Below are 25,971 nucleotides of genomic sequence, written 5' to 3'. Positions count from 1 at the left end.
TTTTTTCTACAGGAACAGATTGGCTGGAGGAACGTAACCCGCCTACTGGTGTTTTCCACTGACGCCGGATTCCACTTTGCTGGCGACGGCAAGCTGGGTGGCATTGTGCTGCCCAACGACGGGAAATGCCACCTAGAGAACAACATCTACACCATGAGCCACTACTATGTAGGGAATGTCTGCTGTTTTGGCTGTTCTGACAGTATCGAAGGCTTCCTGTGACGTGCAAGTAACCTACTCTCTCTTTTGTCTTTTCAGGACTACCCCTCGATCGCTCACCTGGTTCAGAAGCTGAGTGACAACAACATTCAGACTATTTTTGCCGTCACAGAAGAGTTCCAGCCCGTTTATCAGGTTAGCACACATTAGCCTTTTTTTTCTCCTCTAAAGCTTTTGTTGTAATCATAATGACATTTTAGCCTCAAACTTCTGCCGTAAGTTGGCAACAATGTACCGTTTCAGTACATTCATCTGCAAAAATACCTAGAGATCTTTGCAATCGATTTGCTCTGTTGATTATTCTAATGGTTAATAGATTAATTGGATAAAGAAAATTGATAAATTCCACAGATTTTTTTTTTTACCTTTTTTTTTTTTTTATACAATACTACGGTTACTTTTTTGACTAAGAAAATAAAACTTGTATTCCCAAAAATGCAATGACTCATTTAGTGTATGCTTGAACATTAGTAGCTAAAGATACATCTGCAGCTGAAGTACTAAAGTACTGTCTACTAATCTGTTCTTTTTTTTTTTTTTGGTTTTATAAATCGCCCATTTTTATAAAACCACTTTTGTTACCCATTTAAGGTAATAAAAGATGCATTACTGAGGAGTTTGTTCTTACAGAACTCAAACCAGGTGAAGCTAAAAATGCCATTTGAGGAGTTTTTTGTAGAATATGTACACATTTGTACAGTTTTGGTTTAATTACTGCTCTGACTGTTTTGTTCTTTCAACAAGTGGCCATTTTTTCGGCCACTTGTTGTTAACAATTAATTGATTACTAAATTGGTTGACAGTTATTTCAATCATCAATGAATCATGTTAATCATTTCAGCCTTGGTAGAGGTTGGTTTTAAGGACAAGAGTTTTTTGTTAAACGCTGTTCTTGGTATTTCCTCTTTAACTCTGCAGGAACTGAAAAATCTAATACCAAAGTCTGCAGTAGGCACTCTGTCTGCCAACTCGAGCAACGTCATCAACCTCATCATAGATGCTTACAATGTAAGTACATTCTTCAGGATTTTAAGTACAACTCAAATCCAGTCAAACTGATCACATTATCATTTGCTCAAACGAGCGACAGGAACCTTGTGCAGCATTCCGAGTTAAGTTGTGCCTGCATTCCTTCTTAATCTGCAGCTAATGCTTTGTTTATTCTCTGCTGTCTGAACCGGGCTTCCAGATGGCATTCCAGTGAATAAGCTATGTCGTCTTATCTTTTGTGTTGTTTTCTTTGCCAGGCTCTTTCCTCCGAAGTGATTCTGGAGAACACCAAAGTTTCAAACAACGTGACAATCGAGTACACGTCTCGCTGTAAGAACGGAGTAATCAATAAGGGCGAAAATGGAAGGAAGTGCTCCAACATCTCCATTGGAGATGAGGTGGGATGTGGAAGATGATGTTTTTATGTCACAGATATCATATAGTCTTTCATTGGACAAGAGAGGCATTGTCATTTGATTAGAAAAAGATTAATTCTACAATGTTGAACATGCATGCTGCAGTAAGCAAAAGAATAACAATACATTCAACACGCCCTATTTTTACCCTGCAGAGCTATTTGAATTTAGATTGATAGCAAATCAGTGCAAGCAATAAGAAAATAAGAGCTTCAAAAAAACAATGAAAATGAAAATGAAGCTGAAATCTCATCAGAAACACAAGCTTAAAAAACAACCATTTTTTTAAAGGAGATTTAAAAATTGTGAGAAAGTGTGTTAATTAATATGCAGTGGGAAAGTTTGGGTGTAAGCAACTTCTAATATTGCTAGATTGGGATGTGAGCTATGTTCAATAAAGTGCCATCAAGAAGGCATCCTTGGAAGAAATGTTTCTGGTAACTCTTCACTCTGAAACTGTATAAGCTAAAGTAAGTATAAGGTAAACTTCAGACATCAAGCAGCGGCAGGCAACTTGATGTTGCAACTTGATGTTGCCTGCCGCAACACACGCCAGCAGTGTGATTGGTGCGCTCTCTGGCTCTGTGGCCTGTTAAAAGCATCAACTATAAACCCATCTTTTAGGAATAATTCTGCTCCGCCAGTGAAACGCTCACCGCAACAGAGAAGCTTGCAGTCCAGGTTATTAAAAAAAATTAAGCGGTTTTTATTTTTTTATTTGTCTAAAAACAAAGGCTTATAATACACTGGGGGAAACCCTGCAATTTTGTATAACAATAAAGCAAAAGCAAAGGAAGTCGCTAAGGAGGCAAATAAATTTTAGGTCTGGCAAACAATGAAGATTGGAATAAAAATTGTGCTCAACATAGGCATGTATATTGTTTTATATATCAAAGTTTTTGGAAGGAAAACACAAGGGCCATTGTTTTTACTGTTTAAATATTTATTCTGTGTATTGTTAATATGCTATAGTTTGCGACTTCTCAAGCAAAAAAAATAATTAGAAACAAATCGGCCAAAGAACTGCTGCCCACCCTTAACAATTTTCCATTTTACCTTTAGAGCAGCGTAAAGCAGAAAATGTTACACAGGACTAAAAATCCTATTGAACATTTTCTGAAACATTTTCTGGTTTGATTATTTTTTTTTCTTTTTGATCTTATTCGAGATACTTCATTACGCTGTCGTTTACTATGGTGGTTTTATTTTAGAATTTTTTTCAATCATACCTTTATATCCTTTTCAAAGCATTTACAACATTTGTTTTATGATATTTATCTATTTTTTTAATCTATTTTCTGTTGTATGATGCATTAATGTTTTCTGAACAAGTTGTTGAAAATTAGAATTTATTCGACGTGGCTGGTTAAATAAAGGTTTTTCAGCTTTTTAAAGACTGTCTTTCAGGCATTAACCTGCAGCCCTTTCAAGAAAAAGAAGATTAATTAAGATTAAGATTTCCCAAACATGTCAGTTAAGATGTCTAGTGGCACCAGCAGCTTGTCTGACATCAGTGAATAAGCGTTTCTCCTGTGTTCCCTCAGGTCCACTTTAACATCAGCATCACCTCTAAAGGTTGTCCAAACAATACCAGTCCTGAGATTATAAAGATAAAGCCCCTGGGATTCACAGAGGAGGTGGAGATTATCCTCCACTTCATCTGCGAGTGCGACTGCCACAGCGAAGCTGTCAACAACAGCCAGGTCTGCAGCAACGGGAACGGGACCTACGAGTGCGGAGCCTGCAGGTACGAATCCCTCCAACACCTCTTTTTTTTTTTTTTTTTTTTTTTTGGGTCATAATTGCCCTTCCAGTTGTCTAAAGAAACCCCGTTCGCTTGGCGACACTTAACCCTCTGCTTCAGGTGCAAAGAGGGCCGCGTGGGCAGGGAGTGCGAGTGCAGCAGCAACGAAGTGTCCACGGAGGACATGGACCGGACCTGCCGCAAGGACAACGGCACGGACATCTGCAGCAACAACGGGGAATGCGTGTGCGGCACCTGCGAGTGCAAGGCCAGGGAGAACCCGGAGGAGAGGTACAGCGGGCAGTTCTGCGAGTGTGACAACTTCAACTGCGACCGCTCTGGAAACAAGCTCTGTGGAGGTGAGTCTGTGGAGGGGAGAGGATGCCGTTCGTGATCTTAAGAGTCACGCCAAGTCATTTTCCTGTGAGTGAGCGCAACACATGAAACCTGGAAACTTGACTGAACGTTAACCAGAAAAAGAACCGAAAGATGACCAAAAATATCATTTTTGCTCTTTTCTAATAGTTTGATGCAGCCATTGACACACCATCCCAGTATTCAGCATTAGATGTTAGTAATATTAGTAAAACATTATATGATGTTTTAGGTTACAACTTACATGTCTAAACTCTATCCACATGGACCAAAATCGGTCATGGAAATACTTAATGGCCACAATTCTTTTCTCCAAGTTATAAAAAGAATGACTTTTTTGTTTTAGGTTTACCTGCTCTGAAATAAAATAAACATAATATTTTCTTGAGGAAAACAATTAAAGGATCTTATATACACAACTTATTCGGGTTGGGTGTTTTCTGTTTTGTTGGTGTCACTTTTATTGTTATCACAGTAATAAAACAAAATATAGTAACAAAACTTTAAGTCCATATCACCCATTACTGCTTTGGACAACTCTGGTTTAAAATGTCTTTCATTTAAAATTCTGAAATCTAGTTTTACAGTAACTTCCTTCATAAAGTCACTGTATGACATTGCCTCTGATCCTAAATATAGATAAATAAAAACAGCTCATTGCAGGAAATTTAGAAAAAAAAAAAACTTTTGAGTTCTGTTCTTAAAGAGAAGTGAAAATTGTCTGAAACTGGCATGAACTGGAAATGGAATTAAAAATTCTGATTTGTGAACCTCAGAATCGATTGATTGTCGCAGAATTATTATTATTATTTTTTTAATGACGCTAATTGTGTCGTAAGAAATATGACCATAATACATCATGCTGAGACGAGCTCCGTCATTCTCCCCTCTGTTCTCTCTGCTGTTCAGGACACGGGCGCTGCGAGTGCAGGAAGTGCATCTGTGACCCCATGTGGAACGGAACTGCCTGCGACTGTTCCCTGGACGAGAGCACGTGTTTGGCCAGCAACAAGCAGATCTGCAACGGCAGGGGACGCTGCGAATGCGGCGTCTGCAAGTGCGACGACCTCAAATTCCAGGGCCCAAAGTGCGAAACGTGTCCCACCTGTCCTTCAGCCTGTGCTGAACACAAGTAAGGAATGACTGTGTGGAATAAAAACCTCCTTTAAGTTTCTGTGTTCACAACTGAATCCATCCACAAAGTCAAGAACACTGAATTCTTCTTTTTGGTCTGGTAGAATTTCTTCTTAACAGTAGGGATGCACCAATCCACTGTTCTTTTCAATATCAGGACCAACACAGGTATTAATATTGGACGGGCGCATCTGTACTTTAAAGCACAAAGTTTTTACAAAGGAATTCCCTGAGTTGAAATACATAGAGAAGGAATTTAGAATGTAGAGTAGAGAGGGCTCTGCGGAGGACAGTGAGGGGAACCGAAACATTAGATAGAACGGCAGATATGATTTAGCTACACCTTGTTTGCCTTCCCTTCCCAGAAAGACTCTGTAACAATCCGTTTTTAACATGTTTTTACTATGATTAATGCGGTTTTCTTCAGAGATTGCGTGGAGTGCCGGATGTTTCTTACCGGGGTGAAGAAAGACGTATGTGAGGAGGAATGCAATTACTTCACCATGCGTAAAGTGGACACCAAAGACAAGTTTCCCCAGCCCACTGACAAATCCTACCCCCTCACGCACTGCAAGGAGAAGGACGCCAACGACTGCTGGATCTACTACGTGTACACCGTCACCAACAGCTCGGAGAAGGTGGTCTACGTGTTGGATAAACCGGGTGAGCACAGACCCCAGCCCCCATAGCGATTACAGAGGTTGCCCTAGCCGGACATGTTTGGCGATCCTAACTCTGCTGCCCCGTTCCAGACTGCCCCAAGGGCCCGGATCTCATCCCGATCGTCGCGGGCGTAGTCGCCGGCATCGTCCTGATCGGCTTGGCGCTGCTGCTCATCTGGAAGCTGCTGATGATCATCCACGACAGGAGGGAGTTCGCCAAGTTTGAGAAAGAGAAGATGAACGCCAAGTGGGATACGGTGGGTGTCTGGAAATCCCGCCGACGTTTTTGGCCAGCATTTTAGCAGAGGCGAGTCAGATGTGGAAAACAGGTGCAGCTCGGCCCTCTGTGTTGCTCTGTTCCTTCACAGGGAAGGTAATCAGTTGTTCTTAGCAGCAGATGGGATTTACTGCCGTGTTTATATCATTACGAGCGCCCTCGCTCCTGCTCTGAGCGCTCTGGCAGCTGTGAAGACAGATTGAATTTGTTGCTTTTGAACAGGGCTCGACCGAAGAAGGAAAAATGTTGGGAGTCAGTGTGGACTTTTTTGGGAATGCTATGTGCTCTGTGCATAGCAAAACTTTTTCCAGGGAGGGGCCAAGCCTTCTTCCCGCCCCGCTTCCTCCCTCATGTCACAATGGCAGCCAAGATCAACAGGAGGCAAAGCAGGAATTTACTCAGGACCATATGAAGTCATACTCCGCCACCTAGTGGCAGGGTTATATCACAGTTGATTTGAATTCAGATTAACATGAAAAATTTGATATTGTATTCACCTTCCTAAAATAATGGCCTAAGTCATTTTATACAAAAAGTGATTTTGTCCAAAAAAAAAATCACCACTTTTTTTTTGCCGAAAGATGATTTAGGCAAAAAAAGAAAAAAGAAAAGAAAAATATTCTTTTGGCAAAAAGTGTGGTTTTAATTTTATTTAAGTGACAATAATTGTATTTAAGTTCCCCTTTAGAAAAACAAGGAAAATATTGTAGCAAAAGCAGCTGATCATGTCCTCTCAACAAATTACAAATGTATTCATTCCCACAACCTGACTGTCTGAAATGTATTCTAAATGCAGCTACGATGCATCTAGAAGCAAGATAGCAGCAGGATGAAATCCCACTTTTGACACCATATTGTGACCTGGATGTCTACAAAAATTTACAGCATAATCATAGTTTGATTGTGCTAAGGATTCAAGGATTTAAGGGATTTAGGAAAGCCAGAACACAGCAACACAAACCAGCTCAATTCAGTTCACTCATATATTCTAATTGGTCCTAGTTATCAAGAAGTGCATTAAGCTCAGTTTATTAACTAACAAATTAATTTTTTTCTCCCCAGTTATCCAGTTCTCACAATTCATTTCAATGCAAATTATTCCAGGAAACAGACATTTTATTTATTATTTATTTTTTAATTTTTTTATGTTTTTACAAAGGTATTCACGCTGCAATATAGTCACCATCTAAAGGTGAAGTTGGCAGATGTCAAAGGACAGCAATGTAGCGTTAGCATACAGAGAACGGTGGAGGTCAGGATCTTCCAGTCAGTAGATCACAGTATTCTACCGTTCTTTCTACTGGCCTGGTGGATCCATAAAGAGCAGATCAGTTATTCAGTAGGAGTTATATGAGTGGCAGGAAAACTTTGTCATTTGAGGATGTCATCAGCTTAGTTTTTTGTTTTTTTTTGTTTTTTCTGCATGTAACTCTTAAGTTAAACTGAATGTTAAAATCATCTCTCTCTGGCCATAGCTCAAACGTTGGCAGACAGACGTGGCATTCTCTAGAAAGACGTCGGGGAGCGCTGCGTTGTCCTCCGTCCTCTGCTCTCACCTGACCTTGTTCTTCTCCCTGTATGCTTTTTATTTATTCCTCTCTACTGTTCTGATGTTCCTTGTGAACTCTCCTCTGTCCTCATTCTCCACCTGTAGCAAGAAAACCCAATTTACAAGAGTCCAATCAATCAGTTCCAGAACCCGAACTATGGACGTAAAGGCGCTGTCCTTTGAGTTCGTATTTCTTTTCCTCTCCTCTTGTTCTTCCTGCATGGGCTGTGTTTTTTTTTCTGTGTGTCCTCTGCCTTTAGTTCCTTCTGTCATTCTATTTTTTTTCTGTATTTCTTTCTTTTTTTTCTTTTTTTTTACAACATAGCCGCTACAGAAGTAGGGGTAAAATCCCTGTTCGGATTTACAGTTTATAAAAGACTGCATGAGTGTGCTGTGACAAAACAATGCAGCAAAAAATACTCACCTTTGGAAATATTGGGTGGTATGAAAAACGTCTAACTAAAGCATTATGTGGTAAGTGTTTGAATAATTGTGTTTATGAGGCTTAGTGGCTGTCTGGCATGTCCTTAAAGTGTGACCTGCATACAAGACGTGTTCATTAAGGGATGATCTCTACTGACATTCAGCGACTAATTTGTGTGTTCGTTTTTTTTTTTTTTTTTTCTTTTTTAAACTAAAACTGCAGCACATTTCCAAAATTATCTGTGCCTCTTGAACTTTTTTGCATTTTTTTCCACATTAAAACCACAAACTTTAATATTTCCTCAAGAGATTTTTCTCTTTTAGACCAAGACTAAGTAGAGCACAAAAAGAATGTGGAAAGTAAGGAAAACACAATCTTCAAATTTCTTGGCAAATAAAGTTTTGAAAAGTGGTGGGTAGTTTACCTCGATGCCTCACAATAAAATTCCATACAGCCAGTTGCCTTAAAAAGGTACTTGGTTGGTATTGAGTTCACCGACTTAATCACAGAATCAGCTGCTCTGGGAAGATCAGGGAATTTACTAGACAGTTTATCAAGGAAGTTATCAGGAGTTTTAAAGCAGAGTTAAGGTATAAAATTATATCCCAACCTTGTCAATCCATCCTCCAAAAATTTTAATATGTAGGAGTGAACCCATAAATCCACCCCGATAGATCGATGATTGGCCGATACTCATATGTGAACCCGATCTTCTCTATGGTTTTTATCTACCTGGGTAAGGGTCTGAAAATCAGCCACTGCCCTCTTTTGCTCCACCGTGAGAGGGTTGACTGACCGACCCGCACAACAGGTTAACAGTAATCACCCCAGTGTGGCCAAGTTTGCAATTTGGTCACTTTATTTAGCGATTTTTCAGTCAACAAATGAGTATCTGAATCGGCAGGTCAGGCTTTTTAAAGATCGATGATCAGCCAAAAAAAAACTGCAATTGGTGAAACCCTAGAAATATGTCCATAAAGCTGACGTTTATATTAGAGTTACAACAATAAAACCTTCCTAGAAGGAAAGAATAAGTCTACCATAATCGGATGAGACCAAAATATCACTTTGTGGCCCATGCTGGGGAATGGTGGGAAAGGCTTTTATCCAGAGGGACAGTGAAAATGTTCAGAGTTGATCAGAAGATGTTTGGAGGTAGATAACTGGGTGAGCAACTATTTCAGACTGACCTGAGAAGACTTGAGTCTGGGGCAAGAGTTGAGCTTTCACCAGAACTATGCATTCAATCAGTGTTGAATGCATACACATCCCTTTTATGTCCTTTTCCTTCCACTTTTCAACTATTTACTACTTTGTATTGGTTTACTGCATACAATCCCAATAACACACCTTGAAGTTATTGGGATTTGAAGTTTGTGGTAAAAAATGACAAAACGTTCCAAAAAAAAAAAAAAAAACTTTTTTAAGGAGCTCTACTTGTTCAGCTGTCTTCAAAGCTGTGAGGGTTTTGAATTTGAACTCTGTTATTTTTGTGTCCTCTCCAGGGTGAAAATCCAATCTACAAAAGTGCTGTCACAACTGTGGTCAATCCGAAGTACGAGGGCAAATGATGGCCCTGGGGTCCTTCCTGAACTCTGACACCATCTCTGCAACAGCTGCAGTCATACACCAGCCGGTCCGGCGTCCGGCGGGAGCGAGTGGCGGAAAATTTGTGCGTTCGTCTTTGTTGCTTCGTCGTAGCATTGTATCACTCAGCCACTGCGTCCTGTTTGTTGTTACTAACACGTACAATTTATACCCCACGTGTCGTATTTTTGATGTACAGTATGCGGTCTTTGTACATACTTCCAAGTGTCGCGTTTTGTTTTCTGCTGACGGACTGGTCCGATTCGGAGCCTACGGCTTTAGAAAGACTTCTCCAGTTTGTGCTTCTTAGCAGTCAAGCCTCCTGTTTAACGCGTCACTGTTGCTGCACTTCGTGTCACGTGCGTCTGTGTATATTTAGAAAAACGATTGCAATAAGGTATTCTGAACAATGTCGAGCAGAATTCAGAACAAATTGGACAATAGGAGCGAATAAAGTAGTTGTACATGTAGTTTTGAATTTGCAAATGATTTCAGTTGTTTGTTTTTTGTTTTGCACTCTTGCAGAGTGCTGACCTACTATAAAAGTCAAAACACAAGACAGATATGAAGTATTTTATTTGTAGTGCTGAGATGGCGTGCTACCGCAAAGGGATTGTATACCACTTGTTTAAAACGACATCACAGCAATGCTGAACAATCAAAAAATCTCTGCAGTTATATACAGCTCTGAGATACAGCTCTGATGTAATCACATTTCTTTTTTTATGAATTTTTTTAATCCTCAGGTCCCACGTGTTTTCTTATCGATTTGTTTCTGTGCCAGTTTTGTTATTATTCACACTGAATGACTGAAGATGTCACCTGAATCACCTCAAAGTGTGCTCACACCCAGATGCCTCTAAACTACAACACACAGGCCTTTCAAAAATATTGCTTTTAAAGTGCCTTTTTTTATTTTATTACCATGTTTTCCCCAGTGCTGTTCACAAGATATTTATTAAATACCAAAAAAAAGGTGTTTTTGTCTGTGTGGCTAGTTTGTGGTTCTCTTTAACACCATTACAGTAGTTCTTCATTGTACACTATGTCCACTTTATTAAAGTGGAAACTTTTAAATGTATTTTTCTGAATGAATTCAATTCTTATTATACCATGCTATACTGGTAAGGGTCTAATATTAATTTGTATTGTCTGAACAATGTGCAGCATACTATGATGGCATATTACAGCCATTCTAGATAGAAAAATAAAATAGTAAAATTTCCACAAAGATTTTTTAAAAAGAATTTCAGAAATTTTCTAGAAAAAACAAGGACATTTCTGAATTTGAGAAGTCAAACATTTGACAGAAAAAGCTCTGAAATGTTTAGATTAGTCTCATAAATTGTCTAGAAAAAATTTCAAAAAAGTCAAAAAATATTCCGACTTTTGGAAATCGTCAGACTTTCGAAAGTTGAAACATTTTGGCCTCTGAATCGGAAATTTCAACGTTTTCCCAGAAAATTTCTTGAGTTCAATCTCAAAATTTCAGATTTTTTTTTTCTTTCAGATATTTTTTACTTTTGGAGTTCAGAAATTTTAGAGGTTTTGTGTAGAAAATTTCTGAGACCATTCTCAAAATGTGCTGTTTTTGGCAGACATTTACAACAGGACGTAGGTTTAAAGCTGTCAAAAAGCAACAGATAATCTCCCAATTTAGAGAAATTCAAGAACAGATGAGGAACAAAGTCAGTGATATTTTTCAGACTACATGTCCAACTCTAAGGTTTGGGACTGCAGCAAACCACAGAACGAGCCATCAGCTACAAAAAATAAACATAGAACAGTGGTGATTATTCCAAGACATCCACTGAAAACCAGGAATAACATCTAAAGCATCGCAGACCTCAGCGTTAATGATTCAACAACAAGACAGAGACTGGGCAACTATTCCCATTGAGAGTTCCAAGGAAAAATTTTTAAAAAGCTCATAAATTAACTCCAGTAAAGCCAAAAACATCTTGATCTCAAAGATTTGAGGGAAAATATCTTGTGGACTCATAAATCAAGAGTGGAAGTTGTTGGAAGAAGTGCATCTCATTACAACTGGCTTGAAACTAACATAGCATTTCAGAAAATGGACATGGAACAGTTTATACTTATCCTGCTGCTTCAGGATAAGTAATGTGACCAAAAATTCTGCTGTTTAGAAAAAAAAACAAAAAAAAACGGGGCACTGACATTTTAAAAAAACTTTTTTTAAATTTATATATGTTTTATTGTGTGTGTGTGTTTTTTTTTTTGTTTTTTTTTACTATTAATTGGTAAAATTCACATCATATGTCATTATGCTCCGACTTCTAAAACCAAAGAATAAAAAAACGTCTTCTTTTCCATGACTGTACGCATATGTGCTCTATCTTATGCAATCTGCTGGATAACCGGAAGTGCCAACAAGTCACTCCGGATATGGTTGGAGTGAGACGTCTTACCGAGTCAAACCATCTGTGCTTCCAGCCAGCTGTATCCAGGAGCCAAGTTCTCTTTCTCTGTTTTTGAAATTACAAAGAGATAAACAGGCCCTCGCAGGGGGAAATGGAAGACGACGTCTTAACGACGCTGAAGATTTTAATCATCGGTGAAAGTGGCGTTGGCAAGTCCAGGTAAGACGAAGCTTTATTCGGGTCAAGAACATGGCAAGAATCAGCGCTGCCTTGGATGTCGGCTAGTGCTACAGCCTGCTAGCGTCTGTTTTATTAAAGGCGTCTAAACATGCTAAACAGGACAGTGGGGCTGAGTTTAACCTGAAGGAACATTTTCCATCGGGGTTTGTTTTTATTTTTAGCACTACTTACAAAGCTGTCAGGGCTAATAAACACCAAAGAACAGTAGCAGCCTCCTGTTAGCTGCTGGCGGCTAGCTATTAGCGGCTAGCTGCTGGGTGAGCTCATCTTTGTTCACTCCTTAAGATGTTGCAATCGGGATGAGGTTACCGCACAGGAGTCCAGTTCACCTTCTCTTCACCGCCACATGTTTTTACCATGACGCTAAACAACTGCCTCCTAAAAACACCCTGGTCAGTGTTTAAGTCCCGCACCAAGCAGCTTGGCTCGGGTTTGCTGCCCGTGGTCATAAATGCGATCCAGACGAGCAGCCTGCGCTGCCAACCACTCAGTGCTAAATGTCACCGCAGCATGTCATCCAGGACCATTCATGGAACACGGATAATGAGTAAACAGAAAGGGGAAAATGCTTGTAAAGTTAAATATTTGCGGAACACAAATTGGGATCAGAATTTCTCTCCTGGAAGAAGAGGCTTAAATCGGAGTCATGACTCGTTTTGAGGAGCTGCAGGTCCGGTTCTTCCCTGGATGATGGATGGATGATCCACTCCTTCCCTCTGAGCCCAGCCGCTCATCCTTTTGGCCCATTGTTCATCTTTCATGCCTTCACGGGAGATTTTTCTTGCACAAAACCATTTTATTTACGCACAATTGTAAACAAAATTGCTCTAATTGCTTTTATAACAAGAACACCGACAATTATAATACTTTTTCTACTGAAGCAAAAATACCGTAATATGTAATTACAGTTGGTATGCAATTATTTTGACTTTAATTCCTAAACAGGACCAAAAAGGAGCGTTGTAATGTAGATGGATGGGTAATTTAAAGGCGCTCGTTACTGCAGACGAATCCACGAGTAGCAGTTAATATTTATTGCGTTGTTTATCATTTATCAAGATTTTTGATTTATCATTGTCACAATAAATTCCAATTAATTAGTTAAAAAAAAACTGAAATTTCTAATGTTTAAAAACACCTAACACTGTCAGGTTTTTATTGCTATATTTTCTCCACTCTATGATCAATGAACACCAAATAACTTGAAAATATGATTAAATGCAGTGACTGCGTTTGTTTCTATTGATATAAATCCCACTTCTTTATGAAACTGGTGTCCTAAAGAAGCATATTTTAAATGTAAATGTTTCTCAAGAGCATTACTTGTCTTTGGGGCTGTGAATGCTACGTCATGGAGTCACAGCTCCACAGTTACCTGAAAAAACAAAAGTACTAAATGGTTCTTATCGTTACAATATTACAACAAATTGCTGTGCTAAAACGTTACGTCCATATCTCCCACCCGCCTCCCTGATACTGTATGTCTGCTTATGTTCCCAGGCATCAGAAGGGTTTGCTCTGCACGCTGATTGTTAGCTCGTCGTTCAGACCAATGGCAGCGTTTCCACGAAGCTATTTGGTGTCATCGGTTACAGTGGGCCTTTGTTTGCTAAAACAAACAAGTTCAGCTCAGGATTAGTTTCAGATGTCACAATAATGATAATGATAATCCCAAGCCGAGGTAGTGTCATTAGGACGGGGGAAGCGAGCGGATTTGTTTTATGTGATTGCTTCCGATCGTCAGGAAGATGTCCGCTTGGCAGGAAGGATGCGCATTTGATTTTTCCTAGAACCAGTAATTTCCACAGCACAGCTCCTTCCCTCTTACACAGTAAACACTTAGTGCTGTTTGTCGCCCTACATAGGGGCATCCCAGAGAGTTCTGCTGGGGTCAGAGGTCAGAAGCGAGCCTCCTCATCAGGCTTCTGAAGAAGGACTTTGAACTTTATCAGTCACCGTTGGGAAGTGATCTCTGTCCTCCTGGCTCATGTGTAGCGGTGACATCATCTGAAGCGTGTGTGTGTGTGTGTGTGTGTGTGTGCGTGTGTGCGTGTGTGCGCGAGCGAGCGAGTGAGTGAGTGATGTAAGTGAAGGGCGAGGTAATCAATAGAGACAAAGACGAGGTTGGTGGATATTTGAGCCAGGAAACAGGAAGTGCTGTCCAGAGCTGAATCATGAAGGGATAAAGAAGCAGTGAGTCATAACAAGATGTGAACTTAACTTCCTGTTTTCCCACCAACAGCCTTCTCCTACGCTTCACAGATGACACGTTTGACCCGGAGCAGTCGGCGACGATAGGTGAGTTAAGACGCCACGTCTGTCAGAGTTTCTGCTCCCGCTGCAGAACCGCACATAATATTGGGTTTGAAGAATTGAAACAAACCTGAAGTCTCCCCACTTTTGTTGCGACATGTTCAAGAGAAAAATGTCCCCTCTAATAAGCACGTTCTCATATACCCATCCTCTCAGATTAGACATAAAGTGACATTTTTTTGTTGTTTGCATGTTTTTAGTCAAGCTCTTCTCTCAAAGATGTTTAGTTGTAATTCATCTGGCAGCAGTGAAATGTTTGAGTTATATATGAGAAGAGATAAAATGTCACGACGACCCAGATGAAGCAGTTTGTGAAGGACAAACCGGAATACATAGAGACCATTATCAAGTTCTGTTTTTTAAATCATGTAGTCTGGGTGATGTGCTAGCTTAAAATGACGTTTAAAGTGGCGGCATTATGTATTTTTCAGGCACTATTTTATAAGTAACTATGTTATCTTCAGTTCTTGGCGAAACTGAAGGTACCAGTTTTTCTAACAAAAACTTATAAAAACTGTCTCATATTTAAAGATTTAAATAATAAAATTGCCATATTTGACTTAAACTTTTTTTTAAGTCAAATATGACTTAAGAAAAATGATTTTACAATTTGACACCTTGAAATTGGGGCTCTGCCTCTTTAAGAAGCTCCTACTCTTTCCAATGCTCTACTTTCAGAAAGTCATCACATTATTTCTCCATTATGCCGTTTACAACTGTTCTTAGGAGCGTTGGACTGAGAAGTAGTTTGTATGATGAGCTCAACGGATTTGACTCTTGCTGAGACCAAGGCTTTAAAGGTCCTTGAATCTCCCTTGACAACCATTCCTAAAGATTGCTGAGGGAGATTCAAGGATTTCTCAAATTTGCATGAAAGAATCAAGGTATGTTTTTAATGATGTAAAGCTAAAAAAAAAAGTTGATTTTGCATAATACTGCCCCTTTAAATTACAACATTTTCAGAAAAACTCCTTCTTTGCCCACTACTTCCTTTTTTAGCCCAACAGAGTACTCAACACTGAACCTTTCAAAATAATCACTTATGGTTTTTTTGTTTGTATCCAGTTCTCCCAAATGCTGCCATATAGAGAATTTCAAAGCAGTGAGAGAAATCTAGTTCTTTCCTTTCACCAAAATAAGAGTCCTGTTTTCACAGTTGAAACCAGATCTTTACATCCATTCCACAAAAGACGATAAACATTTCTGCCGTCTCGGCCGACACAGATCGACCTCGCTTCGACCTCCACCGTTTTGGCGTCTCATTGTGTAGGGCGATTGCAAACAGATGCTTTCCTGGATGTTTGACAGGGAAACACACGTCAGATTGTGTAACGAGTCAGACCGGTGAAGAGTCAGACTGGAAGAGAGTTTAAATTCCTCCATGATTTCCTGTTTACTTTGTCTGATCTAATGTTCTTTCTAAGAATGCACCATATAAACGCTTTACGACGTCAACACTCGGTCTGTAGGTTCGCTGGTGGATGAACCTGCAACGTGGAGCTACAGAGTAGTTTCAGATTCACTTTTTTTTTATTTTTAGGTTTTATTCTACGTTTATTAGCCCTCCATGCTCCGAGACACCGAAGTGACTTAACTCTTCTGTGTTCTGCTTTGTTCACGCTGACGTATAGGCCTGTTAGGGTTTTTGGGCTTGAATATTCTCTGAGCCGTTTGACAGCTGGTTGCATTTGGTTCTTCCTCGGTTTTCAGCACAGACTCCCATTGTTTCGAGTTTAAGACACAAAAAGCACTCTGTCCCCCCAGTGTGGCGTTTGGATACTCCGTCACAGCGTCGTTTATCTAAAAGACGTGGGACGGGCCCGGTTACCGGGGGTTACCGGGGGTTTGGAGACAGTTTGCGGTTCTTTGTGTCTTGGCAGACTCCCAGTGACGATTGCAATCTGTCTGCTGGATGTGATATTCTTGGCACTGATGGATTAAAACCTGTGAGAGTCATCACACTGGAGCATGAGGTAACCACGGCGATTTGACCAATTGTCTGAATTTCTGCTGCATGTAGGTGTCGACTTCAAGGTGAAGACCATATCAGTGGATGGAAACAAGGCAAAGCTGGCGATATGGGTGAGTTCAAATGTTCACATTTAGATTAACGGCATTCATTTCTTTACTATTAGAAACGAGAACCAAACCTGTCTGTGTGATTGCTGTTCCTTTAAGTTGCCACAAGATGGCACTTGTGCATCAGGAATGTCTTGTCTAGACTCTGTAACCTTGCATGGCTTTTTGTTTTGCAGGACACTGCAGGACAGGAGCGCTTTCGAACCCTAACACCGAGTTACTACCGCGGCGCCCAGGGAGTCATCCTGGGTAGGTGAACTACCATCTTTAAAAAAAAAAAGAATTTTTTTTTTTTTTTTTTACTTTAAGGTCAGGAAAATGTAGAATCCCACTGTTAGACCATTTTTAAATACAAGGTGAAAACAGTTCTTCTTGGCCTTGCAAAATGACATCTAATAAAATAAAATAAAAATAAAAACCTGAGTCAACAGTGCTCACTGACAGTATTTTATCAAATTTTTTTTTCTAATTTAATTTGACAATTTTGTTTCTTCTTGTATTCCATTTCTTTTATCTTGTTTGATTTATGCATGTGTTTTCAAACTCTTGACATTTTTCTCTAAAGCATTTTGAATTCTCTTTTACACAAAATGTGTCATGCAGCAAACCTAATACAAAATATGATGTTTGGGAATCAACTCACTAAAGTTCAGAAAGAAATCTGACTGAATGTTTGTGAGGTGTGCTGCTACTGAATCAAAAGATACTTTTTTTTACAGCATCTTTCAATTCAGTGTTAGCTTGTTTCCCCCTTTCTAACTCAAATATATGTTTTTCAGTTTGATTTCACTTGATAAACATCCGTTTAAAGGTGGAGAGAAGTTTGGAAACTACTGTATATACATGTGTCAGAGAAAGTGATACAGCAAAGAATTGTGGGTAGTTTAACTGAAGTGGAAAAGCACTGGTGAAATCAGTGGTATTATTTTGTCAAGGTGTTGTAAGTGTAATAAAACATAAATATTATTGGTAATAATCTGTAGTAATCAATAATATTAATGTCAGATTCTCAGATCTGTGCATCACTAATTTGCAGTGATTACCTTTCAGACTCAAGGCCTCTACTAAACATCCAGCATGTTTTGAAGAATGTTTAAGTTATTAACTGGAGACGTGTTGGTCTGAGCTTCAGTTTTTTTATTATCATTATTTTCTGATCACCCGCAGTGTACGACGTGACGAGACGAGAGACCTTCACCAAGCTGGACAACTGGCTCAATGAGCTGGAGACCTACTGCACCAGGAACGACCTCGTCAAGATGCTCGTCGGAAACAAAATCGATAAGGTGAGCGGGTCGGACGCGACCGTTTCTACGTTCAAGCCTGACAGGAAGTGTTTATTAAAAATCCGCCGAATGTTTTACGTAGGGATGCACCGATACACAACTTTTTAAAAATACAGGTCCCATACGGAAAATCAGTGCTGGATTGGCTTAAAATGCCAACATACAATTTTTTTTTTTTTTCAATATCCGGGCTGATACAGATAGTAAAGGGGTAGTATTGTGTTTCCAGCCACGTTGTTAGAAAAATGGAATAGTTGTCAAATATAATGCAAGAAATTTGACTTTGTAATGTAACACCTTGCAATTGGGCCTCTGTCTCTTTAAGAAACTCTGCCTTCAGGCAATCATCACGACAGGGCTCCTCTGTTAACACAGTAACAATTTCTTTTCCTCCGTTACACTGAAACGTGGCTCCTATGATGAGCTCAGCAGGTGCTCAGCTCCTCCAGGTGCTAATTGCTGCTGGCTAGTCTGGAGTTGAGTCAAAGGGGACGGCTGCTCTGTAAGATGGAAGTTTGAAAGCTTTAAAACTGCAGCTTCGAGCCTCGAAGGCGGGGCTAGGTCCACCCAGGCATTTTGCACAGCTAAGTGGTTGCCACGGTAGATTAAAGGATTTCTCAAGCATAACATTCCAGATATGATTTTGTTGACATTACAACATGATGCAACGCCACAAAAAAGTCAATGTTACATACCCCTTTAATACTGGATCAGTGCATCTCTAGTTCAGTTAGTAGTCAGACTTTATTAACTGGTTTAAACGAAGCTAAGACGTCTTTCCTGTTTTAGGATAACCACGACGTAGACCGAGCCGAAGGGCTGAAGTTTGCAAGAAAACATTCCATGCTTTTCATCGGTAAGCGAGTTCTCTACTCAGACCTGGCGAGCGTATGAGGTAGAGCCGAATATCACACGAGGGAAGCTGCTTTTCCAAGTCATCTTGTCTCTGTCCTTTTGGTCCATGCCGTCTAACTCTGTCCCCCGTCCACGCAGAGGCCAGCGCAAAGACGAAGGACGGAGTCCAGTGTGCGTTTGAGGAGCTGGTGGAGAAGATCATCCAGACGCCTGGGCTGTGGCAGAGCGAGGGCCACGGCAGGGCAGTGCAGCTGACGGACGAAGACGCCGGGGGCGGAGCCTGCGGCGGCTACTGCTCCATGCTTTAAACCACACAACGCGACGGCAGCACATGCTAACATCTACACCCCAAACCCCGTCTCTCTCTCTCCCTCTGTCTCTCGTCCTGAGCTGAGCTCTCTCTCCAGACGGTCGACCGTTTCCACTAAGACACTAGTTTTGCACAATTAGAAAAGATGCTGCGCAGCTCAGTCTCAATTTAAATGAGTCAGGCTTTTTTTTTCTTCCTGCTGTTTTTTTGTTTATCTTTTAGGACCTCGTTCAAAGTCTCTGCTTCTATTTCAAGCTGGGTTTTTTTTTAGTCAAAGTAACTCGAAAAGTGGAAGCCAAAGTTCGTCAGACATCTTTATTCTCAGTCTCTGTGTGATCGGAGGGAACCAGGGTTCTCGGCCTCCAGCATGCTGTTTTCTGTCCTAAGAGCTCATTGCCTTAGCAACCGCATCCATATCGATGCTGGCCCGACTTCTCTGAAGCATTTTACCGGGATGTGCTTCATCCTGCCCCCTCCTCTTCGTCCTTCTCCTCTTCCTCACAGACTCCGTCGATGTATCGCTTCTGGCTCGGAGCATGCGTCGTCCGCACAGCTGCCTCGTTTTACTTCAGTGTTGGAAATGCCGTTTTACTTTCTGTTATTGAATTGGACTGTAACCCTTTGCTTTGTTTTTGAAGAGCGCATAAATCAAAAGAGGCGGGCACCGCTGAAGGAGGAGAAAGACTCACAAGACGGATGACATCAGAAGTGTTAGCAGTGCGGAGACATAAAGTGTTCAGATTGTGTTTCTACACAATCTGGAAGTATTAAAGTGACACCGTTGAGGCGACGGTGTCTGAGAAAACCCGTTCAGACTCTGAACACGTTGCGTTTGAATGCCGGTATCTTTTCCTTCCCGATGCGTTCGGTGTCCTGACTGGGATCTGTACACAGGACGCGGTTTTTAAACCAGTTTATGTTTGCATGTTTGTGTGTGCCATTCTTTGTCTTCGTCTTTGTCCGTCTTGGGAAATAGTCCTCTCGGACCGTTTTGTTATAAAGATTTTAACTTATATTAATGCTTCATACATGAGCGTTTGAATTTAGATCAGCTAAATATAATTGAATTAGATTTTTATGTACTTCTCAAAATAAAACCACTGTTTATTTTATTTTTTGTGGTTAGAAACAAGTTGAACCATGTAAAACCTTGTAAATTGTACATTTTAGGACTTTAATGGGGTAATTCATGTAAGAATTGTAAAGCTGAATGTACACATATCTGACTTTAATCCGCCCAGTGTATTAAACTTAATAAAATTCCTTTTTGAAGTGAATATCTTGATTTCAATTAATAAAAAAAAAATGCCACGTTCTTACAAATGCATTTAAAAATATTCCCACTCCATGAACATTGACTTTCAATCAAGTTTTTGGAGCTAAATTGGGGCCAAAAAGTTTGCTCAAAGGAAAAAAAATTAAACTGAAAACGATAAACCATTTTCCAAATTAAGGTATTTTTCAGTTTCTCACACACACACACACACATATATATACGTATGGATTAGGTTTTTTTGTTTTTACCTTTTGTTTCAACAAACTTTACGGCCCCAATTTAGCTTCATATAGTTCTAAGTTTGCTCTGGACTCATTTATAGATTTACTATTTAATGAGTTACATTTAATTTATCTTTGGGATCAAAGTATTTTTGACTCAACATATTTCCACTCATTTAATGTATTAATTACATTTTTGTCATATTTAAATGATCACTTTTTAAAATAAATTCTGTCTGCTATTAACGTTTTGGTTGAAGTAGCTTGTTAACAAATGGAAATCAATGAAGTCGTATTCGTTACTGTGTTCTGTCACATTACTACTTTGTTTTATTGGGATTTTATGTGACAGACCAACACTCGGAAGGAATAATTATGGTTTTCACTTTTTGTTCCCATATTTATACAGAGGAAGGACAACATCACAGCTTCAGGGTAATCTTGCATCTATGCACTTCAAAACAAAACTGAGTCCGACACGTTTTCTGTCCACTTCCCCAACGACACACTACTTTCTGCTGGTCTGTCACTTAAAACCCCAACAAAATAAAGTAAAATTTGCGGTTGAAAATATGACCTTTGATAATAAAGACCTTTATGGGAAGTGAGAGTAAGCTGTAAGAAGTTGTCGGCAGACATAGAAATAGCTCTGCTGACGTCGTTGCTGTGCTGGAAATGTCGCCGTTAGACGTTGGGTTTTGATCACACAACGCGCGCTGCATTCCTCTGTCCTCAGAGCAAAGACAAATGTTTAAACAGAGCCCAGGGGTCCCAGACTGTAATCCATCTAAATCATTTACACCAATGCGGCCCTAAATCACCCTGTCACAGCTTGGAAAGGGATGTGCATCATTCAAGGTTAATAAGTCAAAGACTGTGTCTGCTGTCGCAGCAAATGTCTAAAATATATAAAGCAACAGAATCATGTATCTGTAATCTGGACGGCTGCAATGTGGTTTCCTTGTGTATGAAGTTAAAATTGTAGAATTTAAAAAGTTTCAACCACAGTTTTTTTTTTTTTTTGATTGAGATAAGTTTTTTTTTTGTTTGAAACAAAAATGTCTTTGGAAATTCAAAAGTTTGACCACTATTTTATTTTTTTTAATTTGACATGATTTTTCTTTTGATTGAATAGTTGTGGAAAAAATATTTAACAACATAAAAGACTACTGAAAAATAAAACTGAAATCAACCAACTAACTCACTTTTTGTCGTAAGCCACTGTAAACAAGTGTGTTTTTAAGAGAAACTTAGAAAATATTGTCAGAAGAAGTTTGTCTAGTTTTCAATGGCAACTTGTTCCTCAATTTTGAAGTGAGAACAGAAAAGGCCACGTCTCCTCTGAGCTTCAAGCTACATATTGGGAAAACTAAAAGACAATGGTCTTTTTGTTAGACATAAGGATGGAGCAATTCAGAGAGGTAAGGGAAAGCAAAACTAAACTAAATTCTTTAGTGTACTGGCAGCGAGAACCGGTAAGATGTGTTTATGTTTTCTTGTACCCGTTAAAAGATGTGCAGCAGCAAGTCTGACCTGTCCCAGCATAAAGTGAACTGTGGTAACCTGGTGAAGCTGTGAAAAGAGCAAAAAACAAACATTATCTCCAGATTGTGTTTGGACAAGATTAGTTTTAGATTATTAACAGGATTTGACTGAAACATTGCATATTGCTGTCTGCTTTTTAGTCCTCCAGTCAGGTTTTCATGACAGGTTGAAAATATTTCAAGGAGACTATGTAACTGTAGGGGCGCCTTCATTTTGATGTGAAAATAAGATGGAGATTAGTTTATATGTCAAACATAAAAACATTTGGGCTTCTGAGTTTAAAACCTTTGAAAGGTGTTGATTTGGTTTCTCGTGTCTCTCAGACATTCCCAGTTTAACTGGAATGATGAAAATGAGTCTCCACCTGTAGAGGAACGAGGAAACGATGTGATGAAGAGATGGATAAAATGGTTGCTCAGCATGATGAGAGACTGATAAACATTGTTATATAAAAACTTGGTTTTATTTCAATTAATCAATCATTCAATCAATTTTATCTATGAAGCACCCTTCATGTTGGAGGCAGCTCACTGGAAACACATAATAAAGGGTCTTTCTGCTGTGGGCTCGAACCGTCCAGGGTCTCAGTCTGCGGGTGCAAATATCAGAGTTGTGAAGTAAACTGTGGTGTATTCCTCCTCCCCAGTTTACCTGAGTTGGTACAGTCCTTGTGCAAGCTGGCACTCTGTGGTGACTTCGGGTCTAGCACAACAATAAAGAGATACGGAAATGGCCGGAGCCTCCTCTGTTCTTTAAGACATTACAGATATTTAAGACTTTACACTCAAAATCATCTACCAACTTATCTATGCCATTGTAGCTTAATGGTGAGGAAGAAGAGTAGATTTGATTAAATGTTTCTGCTGTGTTTTCTGTGAAAGTACGTTTTGTGATAGTAGCTGTTTGTCCAAGTGGGTTAACAGATAGAGAACATTCAAAGATAACAGCAAAGTGATCCAACAGGGTGACATCAGTTACGGAGACATTGGAAATATTCACACCTTTACTGATAACCAGGTCCAGTGTGTGTCCATGAGTGTGTGTTGCTTGTTTGACATGTTGTGTTAAACCAAAACTCTCTAATATATTAAACAGCATTTTTGCCCCTCGGTCTTGGGGGTTGTCAACATGAATGTTGAAATCACCGACAATTATCAAACAATCGTAATCAATACATATGAGAGATAAAAGCTCATTCTAGTCCGTAAAGAAATTTTCCTCATATGTTGGAGTTTTGCATAAAGTTAGTGTCAAAGTTCGTTTGTGGCCTTTTACCCCAATTTCCAGATATTCAAAAGAGGTGAAATGACCCAAAGAGATTTTACCAGTATTCTTAAATATAGAAGCCACACCTCCTCCTTTTTTATGTTTTCTAATCACTTAAAAAATTATAGGTAGGAGGCGTTATTCAATTAGTACAATTGGTTCATTATTGTCATTCAACCATGTTTCTGTCAGAAATAAAACATCAATATGATGAAATCATTATTCATAGAGTTTTAGCACAGAGAGATCTGGTATTTAAAAGAACCAGCTTAAGTGACTTGGAGGCCGAAAGTTCTTCAGTCTGAGGTTTGAATTAAGACCTCTGCTTTTTGTATATCTGTTTTTTCTTTCATAATTAGTTAAGCCTGGTGCTTCACACCTATCAGAAACCAGAGTGTTTGTCATTGAATCCACCTTCTTATCTGCCTGTTTTGGTCTTTTTTCACCCTACATTAAAATACTGCAAATTCATTTCGGTGTTCAGTCATGTACTACTTGTATTTTAACATTATGATGGTAGGAAATACTATTACCAATTTTAAAATGATCCATGCTTTACTGTTTGATTGTGTCTCTGAAGAATGATGCTGTAAGTTTGTCTAAAGTCAGAGTATCAGGTTGTCACAAACCTCTGCACATGAAAAGTTGTTTTTTATGTTACCAACATAAAAACAGAACATGTGGTTCAGGAGCAGGAGAAGTGAGAGAGAAGAGGGTGATGTGGTGGGTGGGTCCCAGCACAGGAAGCCCAAGTTAGCGACGCAGCTACCTGGTTCATTGCAGCAGCCGAGGCTGCAGTACAGGGACATGATGAGGGACGGGGGCGGCAAAGGCAGTGAGTTTACAGTGTGTGTTTATAGATATTCTCAAGAGTGTTTGCAAGTAAGTCAGTGTCAATGCCCCCCCAGCCATAGTACTTGATAAGTGATAGAGCAGTCATCAGCTGACCTGGGTAGAGCTCTGATTCAGGTCCATAAATATCATGGGGAAACGAGCAGGTAGTGGGAGAAGAGCATCTTGTTCATAGCATCCAGGATAATTTAAGATAGCCAGCCTTCCATGACTGACACAGGGGAGCCAGATTCAGATGACAAAACCACTTTAAAATACTGTTAGTTTATAAATCACTAAACGGTTTAGCACCACAATACATTAAAGATCTGTTATTGCTGTACCAACTGTCTAGACCCCTCAGATCTTCTGGTTCTGGTCTGCTCTGCATCCCCAGAACCAGAACCAAACGAGGAGAAGCAGCATTCTGTTTCTATGCACCACAAATCTGGAACAAACTTCCAGAAAATCTCGACTAAAAACCCACCTGTTTAGAGTTGGATTTGAAACGTAATCAATTACAAATTTAATAATGCTCTGATTGTTGATTCTATGTTGCATGATTCTGTGTTTCTGTGTTTATAGTAAAGCACGTTGAAATGCCTTGCTGCTGAATTGTGCTATACAAATCAAATTTGATTGATTGATTTTGATTGACAATTTATTTTGGATCAGGCTAACTCTGTTAAGTTACCCTTCTGCCCAAAAGTCTTACTGTTACATTTCAAAGGCGACTCCAGACAACCAAACTGATGATCAATCTCGCCGAGCTGAGCTTGCAAATTCTCCAAGTTCTGTTCCTTCTTGCCAGCAAGTTTCAGGAACTTGCTGGCAAGCTGTGGTTCTCAACAAGAATCACTTCCTGTCTGGTTTTGTCCACACAGCATCTGAGTCTGAGTGTTCACAGCAAGGCATTTTGTTGTACAAACTGATCAAACTCTCAATGGCCAGAATAGCTGCCAACATTTCCCAAATTTCAAGATATGCGAGGTACCTGCCAGGTCCAAAAAGCAGAAATCCTGTTATCCAAAATTCAATTATGTGCATTTTAAACGTTGGCAAACCAACAATATGGACAGACTCAGGGTTTTCCTTCTCCCAGGAATCCATCATGTATCTAGAAGCAAATGTCCCATTGAGGCAAGAGGTCTGTCCTTTGCCCAATCTTCTCACTGAGACCAGATCCATACTCAATTTGGATTGAATTTGCAATTTGAAACATGTTCAAACAGAGGCTCCAAAAAAGATAGAGTATACAGAGCAAAAAGCAGAGCAGATGAGGGACGCAGCATGAGAATAAAAAGCATCTTCTTATTATATTCATGTTGTATTAAGGGTTACATCTGAGTTAGATGCAGAGGTAAAGAGAAAGAAAAATGTCTTGATTTATCGAGTAAATACATATTTGGGTTATTGTTTGGTTCTACATGGAAATGCACTTAAGCTGGAATAAGTGACCTTAGTATATTTTAGTTAATGTAGATAAAAATGTTATTTTCATCTTAAAAGGGGGATAATGTGGTGTATTCCCCCTCCCCAGTTTACCTGAGTTGGTACAGTCCTTTTTCGTGACACGTGCAAGCTGGCACTCTGTGGTGACTTTGAGTCTAGCACAACAATAAAGAGATACTGAAATGGCCGGAGCCTCCTCTGTTCTTTAAGACATTACATAAACTGACACTAATGGGATACTCTCTTTATATCTATGTTTGCAAGAGGGCTGGTGGATATTAAAAATGATGTACTTTCATGTTTTCTTCACTTCCCTGAACTATCCAGGGGAGTCATTGCTCATTTTCTTTGCTTAATTTCTTAATAAAATAATCAAAATCCATTCTGATTTGTTCTCGACTGACAGTGTTTCATCTTTGGTAAGACTTATTTATTTCCTTGACACATCTTACAGTAAATGCAGATGGAAAGTTAAAACCTGATGAACAACAGCAGGAATTTAACCGCTAGCTTGGATTTGACTGTTAGAAACTGGT

At 39.5% G+C, this 25,971-nt stretch overlaps 2 protein-coding genes across 4 annotated transcripts in view; both read left to right on the top strand.

The window, feature by feature from the left end:
• Positions 1–10,356, top strand: part of LOC103129198 (integrin beta-1) — a 32,018-nt gene extending 21,662 nt beyond the window's left edge. Inside the window, exons 7-17 of one of the 2 annotated variants that reach the window (XM_007540187.2) lie at positions 13–168; positions 259–354; positions 1,138–1,227; positions 1,467–1,607; positions 3,170–3,372; positions 3,490–3,728; positions 4,654–4,876; positions 5,306–5,541; positions 5,631–5,797; positions 7,472–7,549; positions 9,296–10,356. In XM_007540187.2, the coding sequence (XP_007540249.1) occupies positions 13–168; positions 259–354; positions 1,138–1,227; positions 1,467–1,607; positions 3,170–3,372; positions 3,490–3,728; positions 4,654–4,876; positions 5,306–5,541; positions 5,631–5,797; positions 7,472–7,549 (1,629 nt within the window). In that variant the 3' untranslated portion in view covers positions 9,296–10,356. The remainder of the gene's footprint in view (positions 1–12; positions 169–258; positions 355–1,137; positions 1,228–1,466; positions 1,608–3,169; positions 3,373–3,489; positions 3,729–4,653; positions 4,877–5,305; positions 5,542–5,630; positions 5,798–7,471; positions 7,550–9,295) is intronic. The other variant, XM_007540188.2, reaches the window with a different exon arrangement.
• A 1,427-nt stretch (positions 10,357–11,783) lies between these two features.
• LOC103129196 (ras-related protein Rab-18) lies at positions 11,784–20,121 on the top strand. Of its 2 annotated transcripts, XR_001659906.1 has the most exons (8): positions 11,784–11,980; positions 14,244–14,299; positions 16,335–16,396; positions 16,570–16,642; positions 17,561–17,679; positions 18,469–18,535; positions 18,673–18,897; positions 18,930–20,121. XR_001659906.1 is itself a non-coding variant. In XM_007540186.2 (7 exons), the coding sequence occupies exons 1-7, from the start codon at positions 11,913–11,915 to the stop codon at positions 18,840–18,842; spliced, it is 615 nt and encodes a 204-aa protein (XP_007540248.1). In that variant the 5' UTR covers positions 11,784–11,912; the 3' UTR covers positions 18,843–20,121. The 2 variants fall into 2 exon arrangements, 1 of the variants encoding a protein (XP_007540248.1); XM_007540186.2 differs by having other exon boundaries at positions 18,673–20,121.
• The last annotated feature ends 5,850 nt before the right edge of the window (positions 20,122–25,971 follow it).

This window comes from Poecilia formosa, unplaced genomic scaffold (assembly GCF_000485575.1).
Source record: "Poecilia formosa unplaced genomic scaffold, Poecilia_formosa-5.1.2 Scaffold523, whole genome shotgun sequence".
NCBI lineage: Eukaryota > Metazoa > Chordata > Actinopteri > Cyprinodontiformes > Poeciliidae > Poecilia > Poecilia formosa.
This window is presented reverse-complemented; position numbering and strand designations above follow the sequence as displayed.